Source organism: Halyomorpha halys, unplaced genomic scaffold (genome assembly GCF_000696795.3).
Source record: "Halyomorpha halys isolate HHAL.00 unplaced genomic scaffold, Hhal_1.1 Scaffold135.1, whole genome shotgun sequence".
Classification (NCBI taxonomy): domain Eukaryota; kingdom Metazoa; phylum Arthropoda; class Insecta; order Hemiptera; family Pentatomidae; genus Halyomorpha; species Halyomorpha halys.
In genome coordinates, this window is record NW_027113702.1 from 788,063 (window position 1) to 814,116 (window position 26,054).

The window sequence follows — 26,054 nt, forward strand, 5'->3', positions numbered from 1 at the left end:
TATATATTAATAATATAATTTTTCATGTCATTAAAAAAAAAAATATGATTAATATAAGGAAAGGAATGGCTTTTGAAATCGCCAATTTTATGTATAAACATATATTTTAATACCTACGTAATTGATGTACATTAATATTTATTCTGGTGACATGATAATGGTTCTACAATAAAGTGCAGTTATGCTCGATTTTGGATTTGTATTTCCTTTTCCATTTTTTCATTTACTTATATTTAAATAATTAAATTTATAAAGATTTCTTTTAACAATTGATTGAAACTAGGCGCAAACCTATTTTCACTGTTCCACTTTTATTTATTTAAATCACTCCAGTAAACAATGTTTGCCTTGGTCCATTTTTTTATTTTTTTATTTAAACTTTATTATTCTCATTATTTATGAGATTATCATTCCCTCTTCTTAACGCAGTATTTATTTCATATATTTTTGTTTACGATGAAATAACTTAGCAATTTTAAAATTTTCATCTTGTTTGATGTAATGGTTATATGTCTTTCACTACCAACCATGACATAAGAAAAGATAAGGGAGAGTCGTTGTGCTATTTGTCATTAAGAAAAGCAAAATTTATTCTCATGTTACCTCTCCATAGTTAAATCAACTTATTTTGGTACCCTCTTCCTCTAAGGGGAAATATTAACCTCTTGATTGATTGATGTAACAATCATAAACTTCTGTAGTATAAAATAATAAAAAATAATTTTATTGGCCTGTTCAAATTTCATGATTAGAAGAAAGTTGTTAATTACTCAACTATGGATTCTATTCTTATTTGTTCTACAAAAATTAGTATATCCTAGAAGTTATTGCTTTTAAATGCACTGTTCCTGCTATTCCAAATAAAAGGAGTCTTTTTTTTTATAAAAATAAAGAATGTATAGTAAGCTATTACTTTATTTGTTGATGAGATAGTTAATATAAAGAGCATGATCTTAGCTATGCTTGTTTTATTTTATATTATTTGAAATAGATATTTTTTTAATGACTTTAAATTTAAAAAAATACACCATGATCATTATTTAGCCATGTTTAATCAAATTTTACAAATTCATTTGAGCAGTTTTTAAATATAAAAATATGATTACCTGAACTATGTAGGATTTATTGTCTTAATCAATATTTTTTTTTTATTAAATTAGAACTAAAATGATGATAAAATAAACTTCTAAGACCTCCTATTTATCCCGATAGAAATGTGTCCTTTATGTGTAGAATTTTTATCTGGAAGAAAAGTAAGCAGCTAACATGGTAGGTTAGTATTTTGATGTTTTTTGATGTTCACTTTCTTCTATAGTCTACATTCAAGTATTGTTTTTAACAATTAAATTCTTATTTAACCAAAGCTACAAGTATATTGATTATTTAATCAAATTCCCGAACAATAATCAAAATTAAATTATGATAGCTGTTTACTTATTGGCATGCTCATTTCATTGCTAAAGTATTTGAAACCCATCACTTAGAATTTCTGGCATTGTCCATAGTCTACAAGCAAGAGAGAAACGTCAAAAGAGGCTGGTATGAGCTGCAAGATAACTTACTTACGTTGCAGACATATTTCTAAATCTGGTCATTTAAACAAGCGATTGAAAGCATGGCACAGGATTATTGGTGTTTATTATATATTTTCTTTTTCCTTTTTTTTTGGATTCTTAATTTTTTATTTTTGGTTATTATTTATCTCTTGAATTATTCAATCTTAGGATAGATTAAAAGGCTAAAAGAAAATTTTCGTGAAATGTTCTATTAGTAATAAAACATTTAAAACGGCCGGGAAAATTGATCGGTCGGTTTAAACTCATTGTTAATAAACGTAGACAATGGACAGTGCTAGACCCGATTAGGTTTCCACGGCCGTTATTTCAAAATACATCCTTTAGGTACCTTATTCATATCCCTTTACCTACCTGTTTGTTACAGTTAATTTGTAGTCATAGTTCGATGTTATTTTTATTCTCAGTGTTATAAAGATATTATTCATATTCATCTTAATTTTGTTTTATTCTTTCTTTAATATTTTATTTTCACTTCTCTGTATCTGTATATTTTTAATTCAGACATAAAGAGCATGGTTTGGGAATTACGGCTGTGAAACCTAACTTGGTGGTGGCTCGGTTAATACATTTCTGTCCATAGTCCTTTATTTTCATACCTATCATCGATAATCATCTTATAAATTCTATCGGTTTCTGTCCTTTTTTTTCACAAATTTAATCTTCATATTTCACTGTTTTTGCTGTTCTTTCTTTTTTGTTTTGTTATTTTACAAATGTAAGAATTCAAGTAAAGTGCTAATGAAATGAAGTAATGTGTAGTAATGGACCAGAGTTGGGTTAAGGTAGTGTATTTTTAATTTTTTTTTTGTTTATTTAAGTAAGCTTATTTTATTTGGGAAAATATCTGTGGATTTTTTTTAATTTTATTTTTCTTTAAAAATTATTTCTAGAAATTATGTTTTATTTATATTTAGCCACAGATATATTCTTTTTTCTTCTCATTTTTTTTAAATTTTCATTTAATTTATTCTTTGATTTATTTTGTTTATTTTTGTCAAAAGATTGTGAGCTCAGGCAATGACTCACGGTCCATTATTACAAAAACAACCAATTTTCGATTATTATTTTTTTAATTGAATAAAAAGATTCGCAAATTATTTGTTTTTTCGTCTTGCGGGTGTCTTAGGTTTGCGTAAAATGTTCACTTGCGTCGCTTGCAAAAAAGTGCTGTGCTCAAAGGCAAGCCTCAAGCGGCATGTAGCAGACAAGCACGCCTCTAGGCACGAAGAATATCGCTGTGCTATTTGCGAAAGAGTCTACTGTTCAAGGAATTCACTTATGACTCACATCTACACCTATCACAAGACGCAGCGGCCCCCTGCCGCAGCAGATTACTACCACCACACAACTCCACCGACAGATGTCAAATTTTAGAACCCGATATCAGGTACAATTCTTTTACATTATCTTTCTCTTCAAGAAAGTTAATGTATACCTCAGACTATATGGACAAGTTTTAGTAATTTTTTAGGAGGGGATTTACAACTCTGTGCCATGTTTCATTTCTTCTTAGTCTAATTTGTTACTGTAACAATGTACCATTTCTTTATTTACTAAAACAATTCTCTATTATTAGTCAATTATCTTTATAAGAACCTTTTAAATGAAAAGGACTTACTTAGTTTGAGGTTGTACTTTGATATTATAAATTGAATTTTGAATATAAAGATTTCTTGATTGATTCAATATTTAATTGTAAGAGTTCATATTTAATACAAACATGATAAGACTTCACTGACTGAGGGAAAATATTTCAACAAAGAACCGTATCATTCAAAATCATGATTGATAAAATTATGAAGAAAAAATTTAGAAATGAGCATTTTAATTTTTTTAGTTCTAATTGAATAACTTTATAATATTTATTATTTAAATACTCCTTTATACTTTGGTTACTTAATTATCTCTTATGACCTGAGATTCTTCAACCTTCAATGTGTCATCAGTTTTGTCCCTTTCCATTTTTAAAATAGTGAAATATTTTTATTTAAATATAAAATTCTATATCAATCACTGGTTACTGGATATATCATGCATCTATCGGTCATTCCATTGTTGTATTTTAAAGTCAAGTTAAAACTGATATAATACCAATACTAAAATAATTTTACAACTATAAAATATACTATAGATCTCTCGATAATTAAGCAGCTTACTAAGTAATCATAACTATTTTACTACTTAAGTCATAAACTAGTTTACTATCTAAATAGTAGTAATGAGTGAAAGAGATTCAATCGAGGAAGATAAAATTTTTGTTTCTCTGAACCCCATCCATTCATTTGACACTCTGCAAGAATTACCCTCACGACATGGCATTTGATTCAGTTGGCTTTATCTCTTTCAGAGATATTAGGGCTGCAGATTTAATTATTATCATATGCATTCTATTGACAGACTATGAAGTGAATGGATAGACAATTTTATTATTATTTTTTAGTGTACTTACTAGAATAATTTTTTACAGCATATGTCTGTATTACTATCTTAATTAAAAAATTTGACCACTTAATCATTTATTAAAAAAATTGGGAAGTCTTTGAAGTAAAATCTGCTCTGAAAGGGGATCAGATATATAGGGTTAAAAAAAAAAGTCTTTAAAGTATTCAAAAAAATAGGTGAGCTCCATTTTTTCAATGTTTATTCACTTTATATGCAAAGAACAAAATAACTATAAAAAAGGTGTTAAAATGTGACATAGATACACATTAAAGTATTCAATACAATATATTTTTGTATCCTGATAAAAGATTCGAGTTATCATTCTATTGGAGATAAAAAAAAAAAAGTGTTTAAAGTTGAATCAAATCTTGATAATGAAGCTGATTCAGTATTTTAGAAAAAAAAATCAAAGTTGTAATTTCCAAGTAGCATATAAAAAAAATATGATCATGTTCAAAGACAAATTAAACAAAAAAACCTGCAGATATGTTGCAGTCATTTCAGACATGACAATAATTTTCTATAACTAAAAGTTCAGTATTTCTTTAAAATTATTAAACAGTAATTATTTTCAAATGAATTATGTGTAAATTAAAAAAAAAAAAAATACAAACATATATTCTACTGAAGCAGTAACTAAATCTTGTCAAATCATCAATGACTCATTAACTATTGTGTTCCCTAATTCTTGTAGGATTTTACATGCCCGCTTTTTAATGATTTAATTTTTTTTTTAAATTATTTTATCTAAAAAAACGTATTGAATATGAGCTCACTTTTCCACTTAAAAAAACATGAGATTTTTATTGTAATAGCTTATTTAATAACTTGTCTTTTAATGTATATCTAAGAAGCTTAAACATGGTGCAAAAGTCTATAAACCTCCTCCAGTTTTTTTAAATTTTTTATATGTATATTTACAAAGTCTGCAATGTAAGTAAGTTCAGTTGGTCTGTTAAGACTAATATTGCATTTTATATATTCTCTTCTCTATTGATGCTTAAAATAGTGCATATTTCAAATTTAGTTGATTTTATAAGTATTTATTTTAAGAGAATTTAAGCATTTAAAATATTTTTATAAAGACATTTTTGCAATGGTAGAATTAGTTGTATTACTGTGCCCAGAAGTTCTAAAAAAATATTTTTACTATATAAGATAGTTTTTATTCAAAGTTACACCAACTTTGTTTTGACTTAAGTGTTCTAAAGTTAACATATAAAAAGTTACAACACTGTTACATATATAGATACATGAGCTAACTAATTTCATTTGCATCTAAGTGGATTTGGTCTGTATCATATTTATTATTACAATGTTTGTAATGTGATTACAGACACAATAATTATTTATTAATAAATTAAACCTGGATTAACTCCTGAAAATAAGAAGAGAACTTAAAAAAAAAATAGTCAAATTTTCATATTTTTTGTTCTTATTAAGTGCCTGTCCTTCAGAATCTTATATAGCAAACAAAATCAATGAAAAAACTCCTGAAAGAAAGCTAATCTTTCCATTGTCTTTTAATTAGATATTTTCATAATTAACCATTCTTGTTGGTTCAGATATTAATGTAATTCATCAGCAGTTAAATGACATGGCATTTTGTGGGCTGGTAATACATAAATAGGGCTCTAGGTTAGTAATAATGTTACATGTCTAAAACTGCCCTAGAAATGGGTTTTAGTACAAAAAAAAATTGAAGCTTTGAAACTTCTATATAATTAACTAAATTATATAAGTTGGTTTATCAAAGATTAAATAGTCAATAATTTAATCATGTGAAATTTAAAATCACACAACTTATCACTAATTAAATCACCTAGATAAATTCAAGCATTTATTATTAGTCAGTTAAATATTTTATGGAATGTCAAATAGCTAGTTAAGTAAGTTGAGTTTAGTAATCAGTACTAACTATCAAAAAGCTATGAGTACCTATCTAAATAAGAAGTAAAATTAACAATAACCGTTTCATTGTATATATCTTTGAAAGTTGGCTTATTATCTATGTATGTAATATAAAGGAATGTATGTATGTATTTATTCAAAACTTGATCATATCGGTATTACAATAAATGTTTTTTCCATTAGTGCTAGCGATGCCCCCTCCCTTGAGCGGAGGAATCAACGAGCCTCAAGATTGTCCATACTGCAGAAGGACCTTCTCATGTTACTATTCCCTGAAGAGGCACTTCCAGGACAAGCACGAGCGCTCAGATACCCTATATGTGTGTGAGTTCTGCCACCGTCGATACAGGACTAAAAACTCGCTCACAACCCACAAGTCGCTCCAGCATAGGGGGACATCAGGGATGCTGAAGCGCCTACTGAAGACCTCTGCGGCCTTCGGGCAGCCACCACTATAACTAGCAGGCCATTTGCCCACTTGGGCATCCTACTAGCACTTGATATGTATTTATATCATCCTCCCTTCCCTTTTATACTCTATCTATCTAGCTACTTTTCTCTCTGTTTCTATTTTTTCTCTTTCCCTTTTTGCCCTGATCCCCACCCACCATTTCCCTTTACAAGAACATGAAATGCTCAAATCATTATTACTTACCCAAGTCCAGGATTCAGTAGTAAGTAAAAATCAAATTGAAAAATATCTATGTTAGTTAGAATTTGAGATCTATTCCCTTCATAATACATTTACATTCCATAAATTAGTATCATATTGATATTCAATGATTATTTTTGTATGTACCTAAATTATGCTAAATGTGTATTAACAAAGTACGTTAGGACCACAGCATTCTGTTAGGCTGTCTATTGGGATTTTTTCCCTTTTTTAAATTAAATCGAGTCAGAAAATAAAAAAAAATTCTAAATGTAACTGGTACAAAATATTTAATGGGTTTTATATTGACTCCTGTTTTATCTTTATATATCAGCAATTGAAGGCACAATTTATGTGTACCTGGTATAGGTATAAAAGAAGATTAAGTCTGAAGAAAGATTTTTTATCTTTTATCTGAGCTTCATTGTTATCAGGCCTTAAACTAGTGCACTGCAACGTTAGACACAAGTTTAGAAAATGCATCTTAATTAAAAGAGAATAAAAGCTATATTCGTTTGAATTTCTTACCATCAGAAAAAACCAAAATCTCAGGGCTAAATGTCGAACTGGGTTCTTATGGCAGTTGGTGATTTTCTAATATAAATTCTTTCCCTTTACCCTTTCATTACTACATTTGCACCATCATTAATCATGATTCATCTTTCGATGCTACTTGTATATATATTTTTTATTTCATTCAGTTCATCACTTGAAAATTACTAGTCATAATATTAATTTTAATTTGAAAATAAAAATAAAAAAAAAAAAAATAAAAATATATATATATATTGCACACCTAAAAACACACCTTCATCCAACCATATATGCAAAAGTTAATAATTCTTATAAAACAACATATAAGATGGTGAGAATGATGTATAAACTATCTTCCATCCATATCAAAGATGCATAGCAAAATTAACTCTTAGTCACCTAAAGTACAACTCTTTTTCTAAATGTGGCTTAACCGTCTACCTCAGGTTTTGGAAGAGGAATTTTTATATATATTTAAAAAAAAAAATAAATATTTATTCTTGTGTGTTCTTTAGGTTAATTTTCTGAAGTACAAAAGAGCCAATAAAATATTGACTATAAAATGCTCTTCCACAGTAATTTAGAATACTGGATGGTCAAAAATTGAGATGTTTTATACACTGACTGAGATGTAGTTTCAAAATGATGTATATCATTTTACTCATTTCTGTTTTTGTTTTAGGAAAAATGAAAAAAAAAAAATTAAATGCCTTAATAGGAAATTGATAATATATTTAAAGAAAGAAAATAAAACCCTTTCCTTCTTAGTGTGGGTTATCTCTTTAGTATATCTCAAACCTGTTACGCTGTTGTCTGAAGGTCCCAGTATCTTTAAAAACAATTTCGATATAAGTATAAAGGTTTTACTTATGGATGAGAAAAAAAAATTATTGTCTCGAAAGGTGTTAAAGAGGGAAGATTTACAAAATATGATATTTAGAATATTATGATGATTAGAAATAAAATTTAAATAAATCATGTTGATATGTAGTTTAATGTTGTATAAAAGCTCACAGTATTCTCTGTTTGTTGTCACTTTTGGACGTAAATTCTATTTTATCGTATTATATTTCTGCATTGTCATGTAGTTTTCTCGTAAGAATGTCCTTTTGAGTGGTTCATTTTCTCAGAAAGATTGTTTAGAAACCGATTATTATTGATAAGTGTCAAAATTGAAATGAGAAATTATTAGATAGCTAAGACTATTATATCAAGGAAAGAATTATGATCTCAGACTGGAGTGTAGAATTATTTGTAGAAATTCTTAAAACATTCTTTCGGTGTTAGACACAATCTTTCTAAGAATGCCACTTGTCGGTTAATTGGAAGTATATTAAAACAGAATACTACCAGTACAAATAAAGACAAATATTTATTGACTTCTAATGTCTGATTTTAAATGTCCTCTGACTTGGCCAAATCGCACTTTAAATGTTTATATGGTTGTATATTGTGATGTGCTAATTTTTTGAGTATCCATTTTATAGGGGGGTTTGATGTACATATCTGTCCCTAGGACATTAGAAATTTTTATTTAATAATTTCCTTTTTTTTGTTCTTTATTTTTCATATTGATATAAATTTATTTATGTTAACTTTACTATTTATACAAAAAGTTGTTTTTCTTTACTTTGTTATTTAAGAAAATGTGATGTTATTGAATAATATTTAGTTGTTACCCCGAGGGGTTTATAGTTGAGTATTTAAAAGAAAAAATTAAATAATTGTTTTTAAAATTATTAAAGTGGCCAAGTCAATGAAAAAATATTTTAAAAAATACAAAAAAACATAGATGTATCAAAAATTGTAGGTGTGAAATATTTAGGTAAAATGTAAAAAAAAAAAAAATATTTTCATTAAAACATATCTTATATAAAATATAAATGTGCCAATGTGTATATATATATTTATATTATAAGCCCGTTATATTTAAATATTAGTATCTGGGTCCGATTAATGTATTAATTGAGACCAGTTCTAGTTTCAAGAAATCTTATATTATCAGTGTTTGTTATAATTGTGTAAATTGTTACAAATAAAATAATATTCAAGCAGATTCGGTGTTAGGTTATATGATAATTTCGCTGTGTCGTATCATTTCATACTCGAGTATGGTTCTTGACTATTTGTTCTTGATGGGGATAAGGTCTAAACATATTAAATAAAAAAGTACTTAATGCAGACTTTATCGGAAACACTGGCCTAACCGTTCCATCAAAGTGCAAATGCCTTTATTTTCTCTGTTATATCTTTAAAATAAATAGAAAAAAAATTCATTTGGAAAAGTGTGCTGTGTTAAAATTAAGATTTCTCTCTAGATAGTTGTACATTCTATTTCTCTGGCAAAAAAAAAAATTAAAAAAAAATTTAAATTTTTAAAACCAAAGAAGTACAAATGACTGAAAAATCTAGATTATATTTATATTTTGATGAAATAAATTCCATTTATAATTTTTATATTTTAGAATGTGTCATTTGTAATGCAAAATTAAAACAGGGAGGTTTTATGTTCGTCTGCATCGTACTGGCATGTATTCAATAGAATGTGATTTTTTTTTTATTATATTTAATAAATCAAAAATCTTGCTAGCCTAACTGCTCTTATGAAGTAAGTGTGTGCCACATAATTCTTAAGTGTTTAATTGATGTTAGACCAAGATATAATCTTGAAAAAATATATAAATATATTCATATAATAAAGTAAGAATATTTATAGGCACACTAGGCTAAGCAAGAAGATATTGAAATGTGATTTTTGGTTAATAATATGTGATCATTTATGTGTATAAATTAGTTATATATGTTGATTTGATGTTTTTGCGTTGATCATTCCATTTTTTAATTTATTATTCTGGCTTTTTAATTAATTTTAATATTTTATACATTTGTGCATATTAATACTACTCTTACATGATCCAATATGTAAATCATGCCTAATAATAATTTTAAATTTTTATTCTTTCGAGTCTAAAGCTGTTTGTGTAATTTGTACATTCAGTTTTACTTTTAAGCAGCTAACTTTTAATACCTTTTCATGTCCCAGTCCATATCATGTAAAAAATCATCACTTTATTAATGTAAAAATAGTATATAATTGAGTACATTATGCATAATCAGGGGTAAAGGTAAAATATAGATAAATAAATAAACATAGATACCTGTACAAAATTAAAAATAATGTATTTTGTTAAATGTATTTCTTTCATAGTATTGTAATACGATGCTTTGTAACAACTTGGCATTAATTAAGTTGTAGATACGTCTGGGTTAATATATATTTGTATTGATCATAGTTAGAAATAGATATAAACGTTGAAGGCAATATGATTGTCAAGATTATACAATAGACCAGGTTAGATTCAATATTATTTTTATACTCGTACACAATAGAGAAATAACTATATGCTTGTTATTACTACAGTTGTTAATTACTTAAGGAGAGACTGTTTTACAGCACTTTATAAACTCACAAAGCTTTATTACAATATGTAAACTTCCTCTGTTTATAGATGGTTTATATTTTTAATTGTTTATACCATATATAGTATACTATTGCTCAACCTAGCCTGTATCGCAGTTATATTTATATATATATATATATAATAGACTCTGAAAAACAATCTTTCCTTCAGCGACAGGTTTAATTTAATATAACTCGGGTATCCACAGACTGCATAATACATAACATATAAATAATAGATATATTTATTCATAATGCCATTAACTGTTTAATCGTTGTTACAGTTGTATTATTTAAGCGTGTATGTGTATATGTGTCGAAGCTTTTACTAATTTTATTCCCTCATAGCATTTGGCCAAGTTGTTACATCGGTTCGTCTTTGTTTTTTGTTTGTTTTTTTTGTGTTGTTTTCTATTTGTCAAGTTCATTGACAGTGACCATTTTATATAATATAATAAAGTATATTATATATTATGAATTAATTGGCAGGGGTTTGGGTAGGACAGTCTAGAGAGATGGTGCCTACTTGGGTATTTCGACAGGCATTTGGAGTGGTCAAAATTCATATTCGTTGGAATATTAAAAAGGGCTGGTTAAAATCATAATACAGACATGGTTCACATTTGTTGGCACAAAGAAATGTCGTTATTATGACAATCCAAATAACTTTAGATAAATGGCTTTGGGAGAGTTTAGATGTCTGGACATAAAAAAATAATATATTTTCCAAAAAATTCTTCTATATTCTATATTAAAGATAAAAATTACTATTTTAGCAACATGAGAGTGTAAGTGCCCTCCCAGACCCCCACCTGAATTTATGCTGCCTTCACAAAGTACAAATAACAGAAAATAAACTAGTTATTGTAATTTCATCAGTTATTTGGTATATATATACATATATATCATTCTATCCAGGTTTTACAGTATTACCTCAGTATTTCTGGTTGGGTCGCCTCGTCGTTTAGCTCACATATAATTTTTTATACACTGTTTTTTGTTGATTGATATTGCAACTCTATAGACATTTTTACAAAAGGTTATCATTATAATATTATGGAATTAGAGATAAATGTATTTTAGTGTTAAACTTAGTAAATAGTTGGCTCAATATAGTTCTGTATTTTGTTTCTTATTTGTTATCAATACAGAACACTCATCATTTGATATTATTGTTTTTATTTTGTTAACAGTTTCCATCTAATACATATATACATATTCATCTATGTTATTTCCTCATTTTTTTTTTCGTAACTCGATTCCTGTGTAACAGTGTGCTAAGACCATAGGATCAGAAACTACCTCAGGAAACTTCATTAATTTAAAAATCTATGACTATTCTATAATGCCTAAAATAAAGACTGTCCAATTCATATGTTCATTTGAAAACTTGAACATTTTTGTATTTTTATCTCTACTAAATTGGACAATAATAAATTATGTTATTAGTTTCATAGATTTTCGGCCACAGTTGTAATATACTTTGTTTTCTTACTAAGGGACTCTTCAATGTTAGAAAGGACATTATGTCATTAGAATGAAATATATGTGCCAAAATTTGATATATGTCATTTTCAAATTTTTTGTATTTTATATGTAAAAAAAACTTTAATCTCTTATTGAATAAGAACTATGGTCTAGTTGCAAATGTTGTTTATGTTGCTTTGAATGGTAGTTCTCTTACTATATAGTTTTTCTTTTTTTTCAATTTATAAATATGATTTATAAAATTTATCTGATTTTTTTTTATTTATAAGTTAATATGTATAAAGAAGAAAAAGAAAAAAAAAAGAAAAAAAAGGGTATGCTGCATAGAATGCTTTACCTTCCTTTTTCCGTATATCAAACTGTCTTAATAATTAAGGAAATATTAGTTTTAAGAAATTTGGTTATTTGACTGTTAATGCATTGTCAATGTCTGTGTGTGTTGAGGACTGCTGCACTGCGAGTTAAACCATTACAGAATTAATGTAACTTACAGCTGGCAGATTAAAGATTGTTTGGTTGATGTCATACATTTTTTTTATTTATTTATTCCTTTTACATTCCTTCCCTTGATTTAATTTGTTTAGTAAAAATATAAAATTCTGTAAAACTTGATTTGATACGAATCCATTAAATACAAATTTGGTATTCAAATTACCAATAATTAGAATAATAAGATTTATTTTACTATTCTATTTTATTACAATTATATTTTGAACAGTTCCCACTGCTCACCCCAATCTTTCTTGCTTCTCTTAAACGAAACTTGAATTGAGGATTGATGAATTCATTTTTCATTATGTCGTTAGTCACTCTGTAAAAATAAATACAGTTGAGAAGTCATTGTGGTAAAATTTTAGATATTAACTGAAATAACTATGTTACAAATTTATTTCTTAGTTTTATAATTTTTCAGGGAAAAATGTTATATGCACACTATAGATATTGACTCCGATATAATAACATTGCGACTATTATGGAGGTTCTTAATATCCTGACTAAGATCTTTAAACTTACTTTTGTGAAGTCAAAGAAAGTTCTACTATAATACCTAAAAATTTAATATAGAAAAAGATCTAATTCTTGACGGTAAAAAAAAAAAAAGATCTTTACTGACCTTAATAACTTTGAAGTAAGAAATGTAAACATTTTATAAAATTGGTCAACAAATATTGTAAAATTTTATATTAGTCATTGCCTGATAAAATATCACAATGAACGTGCCGGAATTGTTCTATATAATATTCAGTTTCATCCAGTCCTCATATATGGACCAGAAACTGGACTACTAAGGCTGTGGAGAGAGATTAAAAAAAATTCAAAGGAAAAAGTTGAGTTATAGATATGTATCTTTTTGTTCAATAGGAGTTTTTAGGAGAAGTTCTTGATGTAATTAAAGTTATGAAACAAGAAGGTTGAAATAGGCTATTCATGTGATGAGCCATAAATGAAAGACAGCAGAAAAGCCAAGACTGTGAAGGTGGGAACCAGTTTTACTGATTAGTGACATAAGCAATATTGGTATTAAAACTGGATGATGGCCACTCAAGCTTGGGACTGCTGGCAACTATTTTTGTGGAAGCTAGGACTTGTAAGTGAATTACTCTTCTCTTAAACTACTTTCTACTTTCTTCTGGATTCACTGGTCCCACAAAGGGTTGGACTTCCCTGACTAACTGGTCCCACTAAAAATTTTTGGTCTTTCGGGCCTTGTGGGTTATCCTGATTACATGACAAGTCTAGAATAATATCTAGACGTTCAGTTTAAAATATAAAAATAGATAATTTCATTCAACACCCTCACTGAAAAATCAGAAGTGGTAAAATTCATTTTTAAATGGAAAACACTGCGGATAAAATTTAGTTGGTGAACACTGGCATTTTCTATTTTATATTTCTAAGGACCAGCGTCAATAGATTGTACAATTTTATTGTTTGAATTTCAATAAATATTCATGGATTGTTAAAAAAGTCAATTTATAGTGATGGGGAGTTCTGAGAATTAAAGAAATAAACCACAAAGAACAGAGAGAAAAGTAAAATACTATCATAGCATGATTAAATCTAAACTAATCTGAACTTTCATAGTGTTTATGAGTTATATCTCTGTTTGTAGTTTTTAGTTGATTCTTCATGGAGATATAAATAAAGACACTAAATTTTAAATTTATTTTTGCTATGGCCTCCATAAACCCTTAGCTCAAATAATTTCTAATGATTAAATTATTATTATTAAATTAAAATTTAAAACTTTTTTCTTCAGTATGAAATATTGATTCAATATGAACTATTCGTATTTTCGTTAATAAGGAAAAAATATAAAAATAAATTTTTTTCCATGATTGACTATTGAAACAAATCTGCTGAAAATTTTTGAATAGGTGAAATAGGAAAGGAAAAATTTTAAATTTCTTAAAGACTTAAGATTTGTTAGAAAATAATATTTGATAAATTATTAAAATCCGAAATTTTAAAATACATACTAAAACTTTCAAATGATACTTGTCTTGATGATTTCAGTATTGAAATGATTAGTATGTTTGAAAATTTAAGTAGATAGCATTTTTCAAAAAAGGAAGTAATTAGCAATATAATTAAATTAAAATGAATGATAAATCGAGTTAACAGATTTTTAAGGAGTCTAATTTGTAACACCAGCTAAGTTTTATATTGTTTGTTTAAAATGTAACCTTGAGAATAAAAATAATCCAATTAATAGGATTTATTCTTTGAGTTATAAGATATAGGTGGTAGTCATAGTCTATGACTATCTATAAGTAGAAACTACAGACGAAGACTGGTAGTTATTTATAGTGGTAAATAAATTATATTTTATTTGGGACAAGTGTTTTCACAATGAGACATGGAAAAACTGATGTTAAAATGGTAGTCTCATATTTTTAACTAAACATGATATTTTTGAGTCATTAAATGGCTAATTGGTACTAATATATAATGCATTGGAAAATTATCATTTATTAATAACAAATAACACTTTATTATTATTAAAAAGTACTTTTTGTTATTAATTCTTTAATCATTCATTAAATTTTAACATTCCATAAAAATGTTTGTGCAATTAGTGTTACCAGACAAAATTTCCAGAAAACAAACAATTTTTGATCAATAATATAAGCAGGTTTAAGCTATAAAAATTAAATTGGAAGAAGATAGTTGACCGTATAAAATAGATTGGAGAAAGATAGTCCAGGTGACGATGAATAAAGGTATCAAAATAGTAAAACCCACCCAGACTATCTTCCTCCAATGTAAAAATTAAAATTTTATAAAACATTGCAGCTTTGCACAACTTGATCCTGTACTGTAATAATAATGATCAAACTTAATTTAAACTTTCTTTTATTTTTTGTCACTGACTAATGTCCTCATCATTCATAACCCATGATATACCTAAAATAGTCAATTTATCAATGTAAATATAATTATTACTTCATCAGGAATTTGTTGGTAACACTCAAGTATTGCAACCAAATAAACAAGCTAGCATTTGAGTTTAATTAAACTTACATGTCAAGAACATTTCTTTCTAATTGAGTTGAGTTAGTTTTAGCTTTTCCCAATTCACAGGTAATTCTTTCAAAACATTGATCATCTGTATCAACGATGCCACTGCACTGTAAATATTGAGCTTGAAGTCGCCTTTCCTGATTTATCACTTCTTCTCTTGGTAACTAAATGAAAACATTATAGTAATATAGATATTTTAAGTGTGTAGATCAAACAAAAATAAATAAATTCAGGTGCACCGAAAAAAAGTCATCTATTGATATCAGATGATGGTAGTAAGTTTAAAACTTTCTTAATCATCTAATGTGTGTGTCAGATCCAACCTATGATGTATCTTTTCCATTTTTACACCCTCAATGTAAGAGGTAGAGGGGTGTGACTTCAGGAATCCTTGAATCAAACCTTCCTTAATCTATAGGTATGTTCTAAAGGCTAATTTTGACTGTCAAAGGCATGTGCAGTTCAGGTTTTGGAATAGAAAAACTGACATCTTATTGACAGTCAATTACATTTGAGCTTATATCAATCAGGTAATTGAAATATTGCCTCCACACTTCTCAGATGTTTTGTTTGACTGGGTCAGTTGCGATCCACCTTATTGTTAATGCTATGAATTTTATTAATTTAATTTTTTTTTATTTGTGCTTATTTTTTTCTTTTACCGGTATGCTTCAAAATGAAAATAGTTATATTTTACTATCCTATTAAAATGGGTGTTGATGTTCTAGACCAGAGGAGGCCAACTTGCAGCCTTGTACATTTTTCAGGCCCGTGATATACATCACACTTTTACAAAATATATTAATTTTATAATGGCCAAAGTAGGTGAAAACTAATGTACTAAAATAATACATTATTTGTATATTCATATATTCAAACATTAACTGTTGAAATCATGAGAAAAAATTAACTTTGATTTTAAAATAATATTCTTACACATATATGACAGATATTGCCTGTTTTAGTTATGGGTTTTAAGTAATAACTCATTATGTAAATAATAGTAACTTACTATGTTTTAATTTTACACTCCAAAAAAATGTCTATATTGGGTCTAAATCTAATATGGTGGTCCCCGGAGTTATGATGGATTTCCAAAGTAGCCCTCAAGGTCATTTGGGTTTGCCACCTTCTAGACAAATCATGCTATGACAACACAGACAGATGGAAGAACAGATTTGGCTTGTCTGATAGTTTGTTGGAGTGTTGGATATAACTGATATAAATACCTTTGTGTTGTATAAGTGGAGAATGGACATGGGCTTATTCTCAAATGTTGATTATTCAAACTTTTTGAAAAATTTAGCATTTTCCCTAGTAAAACCCTTAATAAAAAAAAAGGTAAGAAAGAAACCTCTTTCGAGAAGACTTTAAGTGAATGTACATTGGTATGGAATAAGAACCTGAAAGTGTCAGAAAAGAAACCAAGCAGTCCTTTAAAAAAAAAGAAGGTGTAGATATACTCAAGGAGTATAGGTAACTAAGTTATTCTAATCATAGTGGGGCATCAAGTTTCCATTTTGTTGGACCCCCAAAAAATAAAAGTCAACCCTCAGGCCGGATTTGAACCAACATTGCTGCACTAACAAGGCAGCCAAGGTTCCTTAACTCCCTTGGCCTCAGACAGCCCATAAATTAATTATTAATGACTATTGATATAATTAAAAATCTAGTTTGATATTTTATGAATTTTTACCCGTTTTTAGCTCTCCAAATAGGAAAACAGCGTTGAGTCGGATCTTACCCTATCTTACAAGTACCTAGATTTCACCTTACTAGTTTAGTGTTAATAAGTTTAAAACTTATTACATATTATAAATAAATACTTATTAAATATTTTTAACTAAAACATTACAGACTATAATAATTGTTAAAAAAAAAACATTTATTTTCAAATAAAAGAAAACAAGACTGATTTCATTAAATTTTAGAAAATGAACTTGGTGATATTATTATAAAAAAAGGTTCATATACTCATTTTATGTTTTTAGAAATGTTTTAGATGATCATTCATTGTATTAATATCATATTTAAAAACTCATCAATGAACACTACAGGAGATAAATTAGGTAAGGTGAGTTCGGGTAAGTGCATAAATCGGGATTCATCTCAAATTTGTTATGTAATGAAAACAAGCATTTATGGTAATTTGAAGTAAACCCATCCTATATTATTTTATTGTACTTTAAATTACTACTGATGATAGCTCTTCTAACAAAACAAATTTCAGAAAAATCTTCATGTTTTCACTTACCCTAACTTCCATTGTATCATATTTTCCTAAATGTTCAGAAAAAACAAAGTTTATCTTGGAATCACCTTTTATTTACACTTTACACACATAATTCAGCAGTAATTTTGGGCCATTTAAGCTTGTTTTTTTCTTGGTTGATAAAACTTTTCTTTTAGTAGAGAGTTTATCAATCAAAAAAATCAACTTATGCAAGAGGAATTATACATGTTGTTATTAATGTTCATAATATCGATTTCACCCCTAATAATTTTAAAATTAATAATCAGTTGAATATTTTTACATAATTGCTTTAGAGAAGCTAGGTAGCTGTTCTGTGGATGCCAAGATCATACAGAGGATGTACAAGTAGTCAAACTATAAAAGTTGCTTAATACAATATGATATTTAATATGATATGTAATAATTACATATTGCACAAAAATATTTTGACCAATAATGGCTATTAGAATTCCTGCTTTTAATAAAACATTGTTCATAATATAACCAGTTTCTATTTCTTTCTAATCAGGCATTTATATTAACAGATTTAATTTAAAGTTCTATTTTTACAACTTTTTATTTGTTCTTTATTTTAGAGATTTTCTCCATTGAAGTAGGTACCTCAATTTATAATGAGTTGCTAAACACAGCTTAAGTCAGTCAAGATTTCACAATCTTTTTTGATGATTTGTCATAATTTATTTTCCTGATATAACAGGTCACGTCAAGGAATATCTATATATAATCTATACAGGAATATATAATTGAAAATCTTTAAATTTATAATAAATTCATGATCGTATTTAATTTTGTTTATTTAAATTTCATAAAATATATTATGTCAAAAATTGTTCTCATTGTGTTAATTATTAACTTGGTTTTGAAATACTGGTTTTATAACCAGGTATAGGTAAGTTGTTAAAAGCGTTTTACAAAAACTTAGAAATCATGTTTTTCTGACAAAAGGTTCTGAGCGGAATTCACTGGTATCTTTTAAAACTAAACACATTAGATATAACATTGATTGAAATAAACTGGTTCGTTGCATTTCAAAACTAGCCAAATCCATCATCTAAATTTTTATTATTTATCAGTTTTTGTTAAAAATCATCATGAAGAGGAGGAATTTCTTCAGAAATCAGTTAAATCAAATATACTTTAACAACTTTTTGGAAGAAATTCATTCACATAATGATAAACAAAAAGCTGTCAAAGCTGGTAGTGAAATTGTGGTAAATTTTAACACAGCCAATTTATACCATAACCTGGATAATCAAACCTTCCTCCCCTTTTCATAATTGAAGCATTGCTAGCACTTCAAAGAACCATTGATAGCAATGTAATATAAAACTAAATCCTATAATGATTAGGAATTTAAGGTAAGGCCTCATTAGGGGAAGTAGGTAGTTATTCGAAACCATCGCTGATCCTCTGTGATGTCACACTACATATTACCCTGCTCTGTGAGTTGAGACCTAAAGGAGAAATTCTGAAGATATGAAAGCGGGCGGGTTCTGCTTCGCTTCCTCCAGTGCGGATGGTACCACTGATAACGAGATATTTCGTGAGCTGCCGTCAGTAAAACAATGCTTCATTCTCAGGATATGAGGATTTAGTACGGTCTTACAAAACTTACTTTGTGAATGTCGAAAATCTCGTTAAGGCCAGGCAGAACTAACCTGACCTTTATGAAGTAATCAAAGAGTATTAAATAAAAATATAAATAATGTAAATATATTTTCCTATGTATGCAGTCATAAATTGCTCTTAATGATAATGACAAAACATATATTGCAGCCAAGACATGCTAATAAAGAATTAATTAGAGACATAAGCCTATGTTAGTGTGTTCACTTTGGATATGGTCTTTTAGTCAAGTATGTTTAAGGTATCAATATAAAAACAACTGGTAGAATGTCTAGTCATCCGTCTACGGATGTCGAAGAGGGGTTTTGTAGTGGTACAAATAATAAAAGAAACTGATGGTCTAATAGATATAAAAATCAATATAGCAACTATTTTAGATTTGAAAAATTACTTCAAAAAACCAAGTGTGGTAAAATATTATTAAAAGAAGTAAGTTGTAAGAAATAAGTTGTTTTATTCAAAATTGCTTATAAACTCTATTTAAAGAGGTTTGAGAAGTTTTTTTAAATATTTAGGAACCCTCCCTCACTAGACCTTCGATAAGTTGGGAGCTGCGAAATTTTAAATGTTGTCCTTTTCCTCTAAATTAGTTGTTGCATGAAAACGACAGATGCATTATTCCAATTAAAACTCTAAAACACATACAGCTTTAAAGAATTTAAATCATTCCTAATATTTCAAAGAAAAAGCCGAATCCACAGTTAAGCAAGTAAACTAATTCCTGAAGGGAAAAAGTAGAGAATGAGGAGCCTTAATGATTCACGGATACCCACCCTGGACATATCTGGCTACTAGTGAAGAACGATGCCTTCCTGGGAAGAGTTTAAGAATGCACACTGCAGAACTGACGAGTCGAAGCAAGAAGTCACGTATGATATTGCCCAAAAACACCAGAAGATAAAATAAAATTAAACATATAAAAGGATATGAGACCGTCTAGTAAAATATTTTTGCCTTCACTAAAGGTGAGTGAAACAGTGAGTATTAACGAATCCTAGCAGAATAAAAGCTTAAACATAAAGTTTAATATTCAAAGTGTTAAAGCCACCTCAAATCGACTATGTCTTTTTGTTGGAAGGCTTTAAAATGAACAAAAAACAAACTGGCTCGGATTAAACATTTATTTGACCAATTTAAACATTTTAAAAACTAAAAAACTAACATAAACAAAATATACAAGTAAAAATAAAAAGGCCTTTCAGATAAAAATAAAATAGTTCGATAAATTATGAAAATGACAATAAAACTAATTTACACAAAAAAAAAAAAAAGAAATAAATATATAAAATAAATACTGCATGACGAAAGGTTGCTCCACTCCGATAGGTCAGAGGAAGAGTACTGCCGGTCTGGCTCATCGATGGTCCAAATATACAACAGTCGTATTGTATTAGGTGAGCCGACAAAATGAACGCAGACAGGGCTGGTTGCACACGTTCCTTGGGTTCAGGGGTTGGCCACTAATTACTTAATTAATTGTAACTCATATTAAAATCGAAACACTGAAGTGGTCTGGTTCCGAACTGTTATGACGACGAATACACTCAAAAAATGTCAAATAAAATATCAACCAAACGCCGACAGAGCTGCTAATGACGCTACCAGGGCCACTAATTAGTCGAAACTGCTATAAAAAAACTAAGATGGTCGGTCCGTTGCTAGGGTGACGCCTTAGCAACAATCATCAGCCCCTACCAACTGTCTATATTACTCATTATTACAAACAAATATAATTACATATTTTTTTTCTTTTGAAATAACTAAATCTAAATAAAACAATACAAATACAAATATATGTAACTAAATTAAACACTAATAAAACTCAAATACTATTTACAAGGTATATTATGGCGTTAACACAAAGTATTTTTTTTATCCTTTTCAACATTTTTGAATCGTTTTAATTTTAATTCTTTGGGAGAAGTGAGTTAAACATTTCACGTAATTTCTCAAGATGAAGACTATTGTGTAAATCGACTAGGAAAGATACTGCACACAAATAAGCAATTAGGGAAGATAATTAAGGAACTTGGACTTTCAGAGGTTTGAGAGTCGATTAGTGGTTTTTCCATTTTCGTATCCAATAAAGTTCGGTTTTTATATACCCTTTTTGACATATCCTTTGCCGAATTCCTATAGAAATAGGGCCTAAAACATTTGAAGTTATGTGGCGTAAAGTATGCTATAATGATCCAAACATCGACAAAGAAAAATGTCGTACCGATTGTACATTCCAAGAGTTTGTAAAATAATTTGACCTACAAATAAATTGAAAGGTTAGAATGTGTATTGCTATATTTATTGTAGCCATGGGAATAGGTAAGATTTCCCCAAAGGAGGAGCCTCCACCCATTACACATACATGCGCTCATATACATAGTTCATTCTAAAACGTTGAGTAAAAGAAAAATATGTAATTCCGTTTTGCAAGAAATACCCCACCATTTTATTTGCACTTCATAAAATTCAATTACTACTTTTTAAATTTGTATTTGCTATAATCACAATAAATTATTGAAAATGAAACGACTGAATTCAAATAGTTAACAACAAAGTTTAACCAATGGATCGTACAATGAAAATATAAAGCAGTTTTGCACTTTTCATCTCTGATGATTTTTTGGACACAGGCATCTTTCCCCACCATTACCTTCCAAATTATAGTATGTTTCCAGAAAGAAACCATCTGTCAAATAAGTTCGCTATTTTATTTTTCTTGGGTCCAAAAATCTAGGGGGGGGGGAGCCGCGGCTCCCCCATGCTCCCCTCTGCCTACGCCCATGATTGTATCGCGTTTCTCGAAATAGATGTCGTAAGTCAACGAAACTCAAAATATATGTAGACGTCCTCTTTTAGATTAGAAAAGCATATGAGTATCTGTACAATTTTCCAATTGTAGTAACTTGGAATTTTAAAAAATCTCTTCTTTCCGAAGTAAACAGTGTTATTGAGAGTTGTGTACAGGAATGTAGGTTACTCTCGAAAGAAGGTGAGTTATTAACTACTATTGTACTATCCCCCCTGAACTCCACAACGTAACCGATACAATCCAAAGAAAACCGTTTCATTTTGAAGTTTGAGCGTCATATTTTATAATATGAAATAACTTCCTACTGAAAACTTAACCTCATTTGATTGCTACATTTTTCTTTCGGATATGCTATTTATAAAACTGTTTTCCCGCTTATCAACCCGTGATAACATTAGAAAAAGGCTAAATTAAAATTTCAAAAAATATCTATTACAAATATCAAGTTTTTGGTCAGAAATATTAGCAATTACCAAATATTTCATATTTAGGATACTGTTATGACTATAAATATTTAAGAGGCTTGAGATAATATCTATTATTACGTGAATAATATTGGTCATTTGATATAATGAGAATGTATCTGATAATTCAATCGATTTTTATTCAAATAGTCAGTAATTTTTCATACAATAGCTCTCGGTCACCTGTTGTTATTTGGTTGAGTACAGGTTACGAAATGACTGTTTTTCAGTTCGGCCGCAAAAATCTTTTTCGTTTGCGTTTAGTGAACTTGCGTTCAGTTCGATATTGCAGTAAACCATGTTTTCCGACATTAAAGTCTGCAAAACCATCTGCCTTGAAAAGGGGTACTGGTGGCAGGTGCAGTTTCAACGGAATCGTGGCGACTTTGTTCGGTTCTTCTGGATTCTTGGGTAGGTACGTCTGCAATAAGTTAGGCAAATCGGGCACTCAGATGATACTTCCTTACAGGGGAGACATGTATGAAATGCGTTTCTTAAAGGTTTGTGGAGATTTAGGGCAAATTATATTCCAACCATTCCACTTACTTGATGATAAATCTATACGTCAAGCATGTAAGTATTCTAATGTAGTTATAAACATGATCGGTAGAGAGTGGGAGACAAAAAACTTTACCTTCGACTGTGTACACGCGGAAGGACCCCAGAAAATTGCTCGGATAGCTAAAGAATGTGGAGTCCAAACTTTTATCCACGTCTCTGCCCTAAATGCAAATCCCGATCCGGAAGAGTATATGATCCCAGGAGGGTCAAATTTCTTGAAAAGCAAACATCTCGGTGAGGAATTGGTCAGAAAGGAGTTTCCTGAAGCAATCATATTCCGACCTTCCGATATATACGGTCAAGAAGACAGATTTCTAAAGTACTATTGCAGCGTCTGGCGCCATATGGGAAAGTGGGTACCACTCTATCAAAAAGGGGAAAAGACTGAGAAGCAACCAGTTTATGTACAAGATGTTGCAGATGGGATTGTTGCAGCATGTATGAATAAAAATGCAAGAGGAAAAATATACCAAGCTGTTGGACCAACCAGGTACTTACTTTCCGAGTTGGTAGACTGGTTTCATAGGATCATGAACAAAACTGAATCTTGGGGTTATAGGAGATATTCTTTGGAAAAAGATCCGCTGTTCAAGATGATAGTGACATACTTACCATACTGTACTTTGGGGTGGCCATTTGGAAATCTCCATTGGGAAAAAATTGAAAAGGAGTGTCATTCTGATAAAGTGGCAGGTGACTTACCGACACTGAAGGACTTGGGTGTGAAATTGACTCATATGGAAGATCAGGTGCCATGGGAACTGCGCTTATATAAGCTCCACTCAGCGCAAGAATTAGAGATTAGAGAATTTGAACCACCGATCCCACCACGACCTATTTCTTCCAAATAATTTTACATAGAGATTTCTGTAATGGTGAAAACTTCTCCATAGTTTCTGCTACATAAACATCTATTCCCTGACACGGCTTAAAAGTTTGGTTAAGTTCCGTGTTCCTGCCAAATTTCATATTTACAAGAATGAAATGTGTTGTTCATTGATGTAATCACACTGTTAACTGAGCCCTGATTTGAAATGTTCAAGAGGGTAAAATATCGCTCAAGATAAAAAAATTATTATAAAACAGAAGTTGAATCACTATTGAAAGAAAATATTGTTGTTGTTTTTTTTTTAACAAATAAATGAACGTTTTAAAATTTAGCCTGAACATATAACAAATAATGGATTATTTTTAAACAGTAGAATGGAGTCATAAACAAAATAAAATTAAGGTGTAACATCTGAGTTTTTTGTAAACAGTGTACAATTAGATTTATAAAAATAGTTTAAGGGACCCTTACACGGTCAGTAGGAATATTCTCAGTGATCCACCACTTCAAATTTCGAGTGATCGAATTTTCTCTATGATCCAGCTGTCCTAACCCTGCCATCTGTATGTCCCTATTTTCTTATTAAGATGTTACGGTGAAAAATAAATTTCCTTAAGAATATTATTAATGTTCTATATCTGTACAACGTTTCGGTTTTCCCTATCTTCAAGTACTAATATTCCTCATCGCTAAGTACATCCATTTCTTCACTAAATCAAAATTTATAAAGCTTAAGCAATGATGTCTTTTAGCTTTTTCCTAATGTTATCACCAGTTTACTTTTCATATCCTTATCCAACAAGGTAAAACCCTTTGAGATGTATCCTGTACCGAATCCACGTAGTAATAGGGCCAAAAACATTTGAAGTCATATGGCGTAAAGTATGCTCTAATGTTCCAAGCTTCGGCAGTGAAAATATCGTATACATTGTACCTTCAAAGAGTTTGTGAAGTAATTTGACCTAGAAATAAATTGTAAGGTTAGAATTTGTATTACTATATTTACTATATCCAAGGGCATAGGCAAGATTTCGCCAAGGGGGGAGCATCCGCCCATAACACATATACTTACGCACATGTTTATATATATAGTCCATTCTGAAATGTGAGTAACAGAAAAATATGTAATTCCGTTTTCCAAGAAATATACTATCATTTCATTTATGATCATAATAAACTATTGAAAATTAAACGACTGAATTAAAATAGTTAACAACAAAGTCTCGCACAATGAAAGTATGAGGCAGCTTTCATCTCTGATGATTTTTTGGACACAGCAATCTTTCCCCACCATTACCTTCCTAATCATAGCGTGTTTTCAGAAAGAAACCATCTGTCAAATAATTTCGCTGTTTTCTTTGTTTTTTTGTTCTTGGGTCCAAACATCTAGGGGGTGAGCCTTTGCTTGTATAGAGGTCGTAAGTCAACGAAGCTCAAAATTTGTAGTAACTTGGAATTTTAAAAAATCTCTTCTTTCCGAAGCTGTTAGTTCTATTTTTTTTCCGAAGTAAACAGTGTTATTTAAAGTTTTGTTGAGGAATTTAGGTTATTCTCGAAAGAAGGTGAGTTATTAGCTACTATTGTACCATTTCTCCTAAACACCACCTGCGTAACCAATATAATCTAAAAATGAAAGGAATATGGTCCGGGTGTGGTAAAAAAAAAAAACCCAAATAGTAGAAATGTACTATTTTAATGAGCCAGCAGCAGGCTCATTAAAATAGTATATTTCTACTATTTGGGTTTTTTTTTTTTACCGCACCCGGACCATATTCCTTTCATCTTTACACACGGTCAATCAATAATCTAAAAATAATCGTATCATTTTGAAGTTTGATCGTCATATTTTATATTAACTAAATTTTGATTGCAACACTTTTTTATAGTTCTCAAGCTCTCAATGACCATAATTCCTATTTTGT

General features: G+C 29.2%; 3 protein-coding genes across 9 annotated transcripts in view; 2 read left to right on the top strand and 1 right to left on the bottom strand.

The window, feature by feature from the left end:
* Positions 1 to 12,591, top strand: part of br (broad-complex core protein) — a 285,943-nt gene extending 273,352 nt beyond the window's left edge. For 6 of the 7 annotated variants that reach the window (XM_067051063.1, XM_014416835.2, XM_014416833.2 and 3 more), the window contains exon 7: positions 6,114 to 12,591. In XM_067051063.1, the coding sequence (XP_066907164.1) occupies positions 6,114 to 6,388 (275 nt within the window). In that variant the 3' untranslated portion in view covers positions 6,389 to 12,591. Of the gene's footprint in view, positions 1 to 2,703; positions 2,965 to 6,113 lie in introns of all 7 variants that reach the window. The other variant, XM_014416837.3, reaches the window with a different exon arrangement.
* Positions 12,592 to 12,615: 24 nt separating this feature from the next.
* The window catches only part of LOC106678360 (uncharacterized), a 36,521-nt gene continuing 23,082 nt past the window's right edge, over positions 12,616 to 26,054 (bottom strand). Inside the window, exons 3-4 of the mRNA XM_014416828.2 lie at positions 15,590 to 15,753; positions 12,616 to 12,875 (exon numbers count right to left, since the gene is read on the bottom strand). Coding sequence (XP_014272314.1) covers positions 12,749 to 12,875; positions 15,590 to 15,753 — 291 coding nt within the window. The 3' untranslated portion in view covers positions 12,616 to 12,748. The remainder of the gene's footprint in view (positions 12,876 to 15,589; positions 15,754 to 26,054) is intronic.
* LOC106678363 (NADH dehydrogenase [ubiquinone] 1 alpha subcomplex subunit 9, mitochondrial) lies at positions 22,879 to 24,463 on the top strand. The gene has a single exon (XM_014416831.2). It carries the CDS (start codon positions 22,958 to 22,960, stop codon positions 24,152 to 24,154), a length of 1,197 nt encoding a protein of 398 aa, XP_014272317.1. The 5' UTR covers positions 22,879 to 22,957; the 3' UTR covers positions 24,155 to 24,463.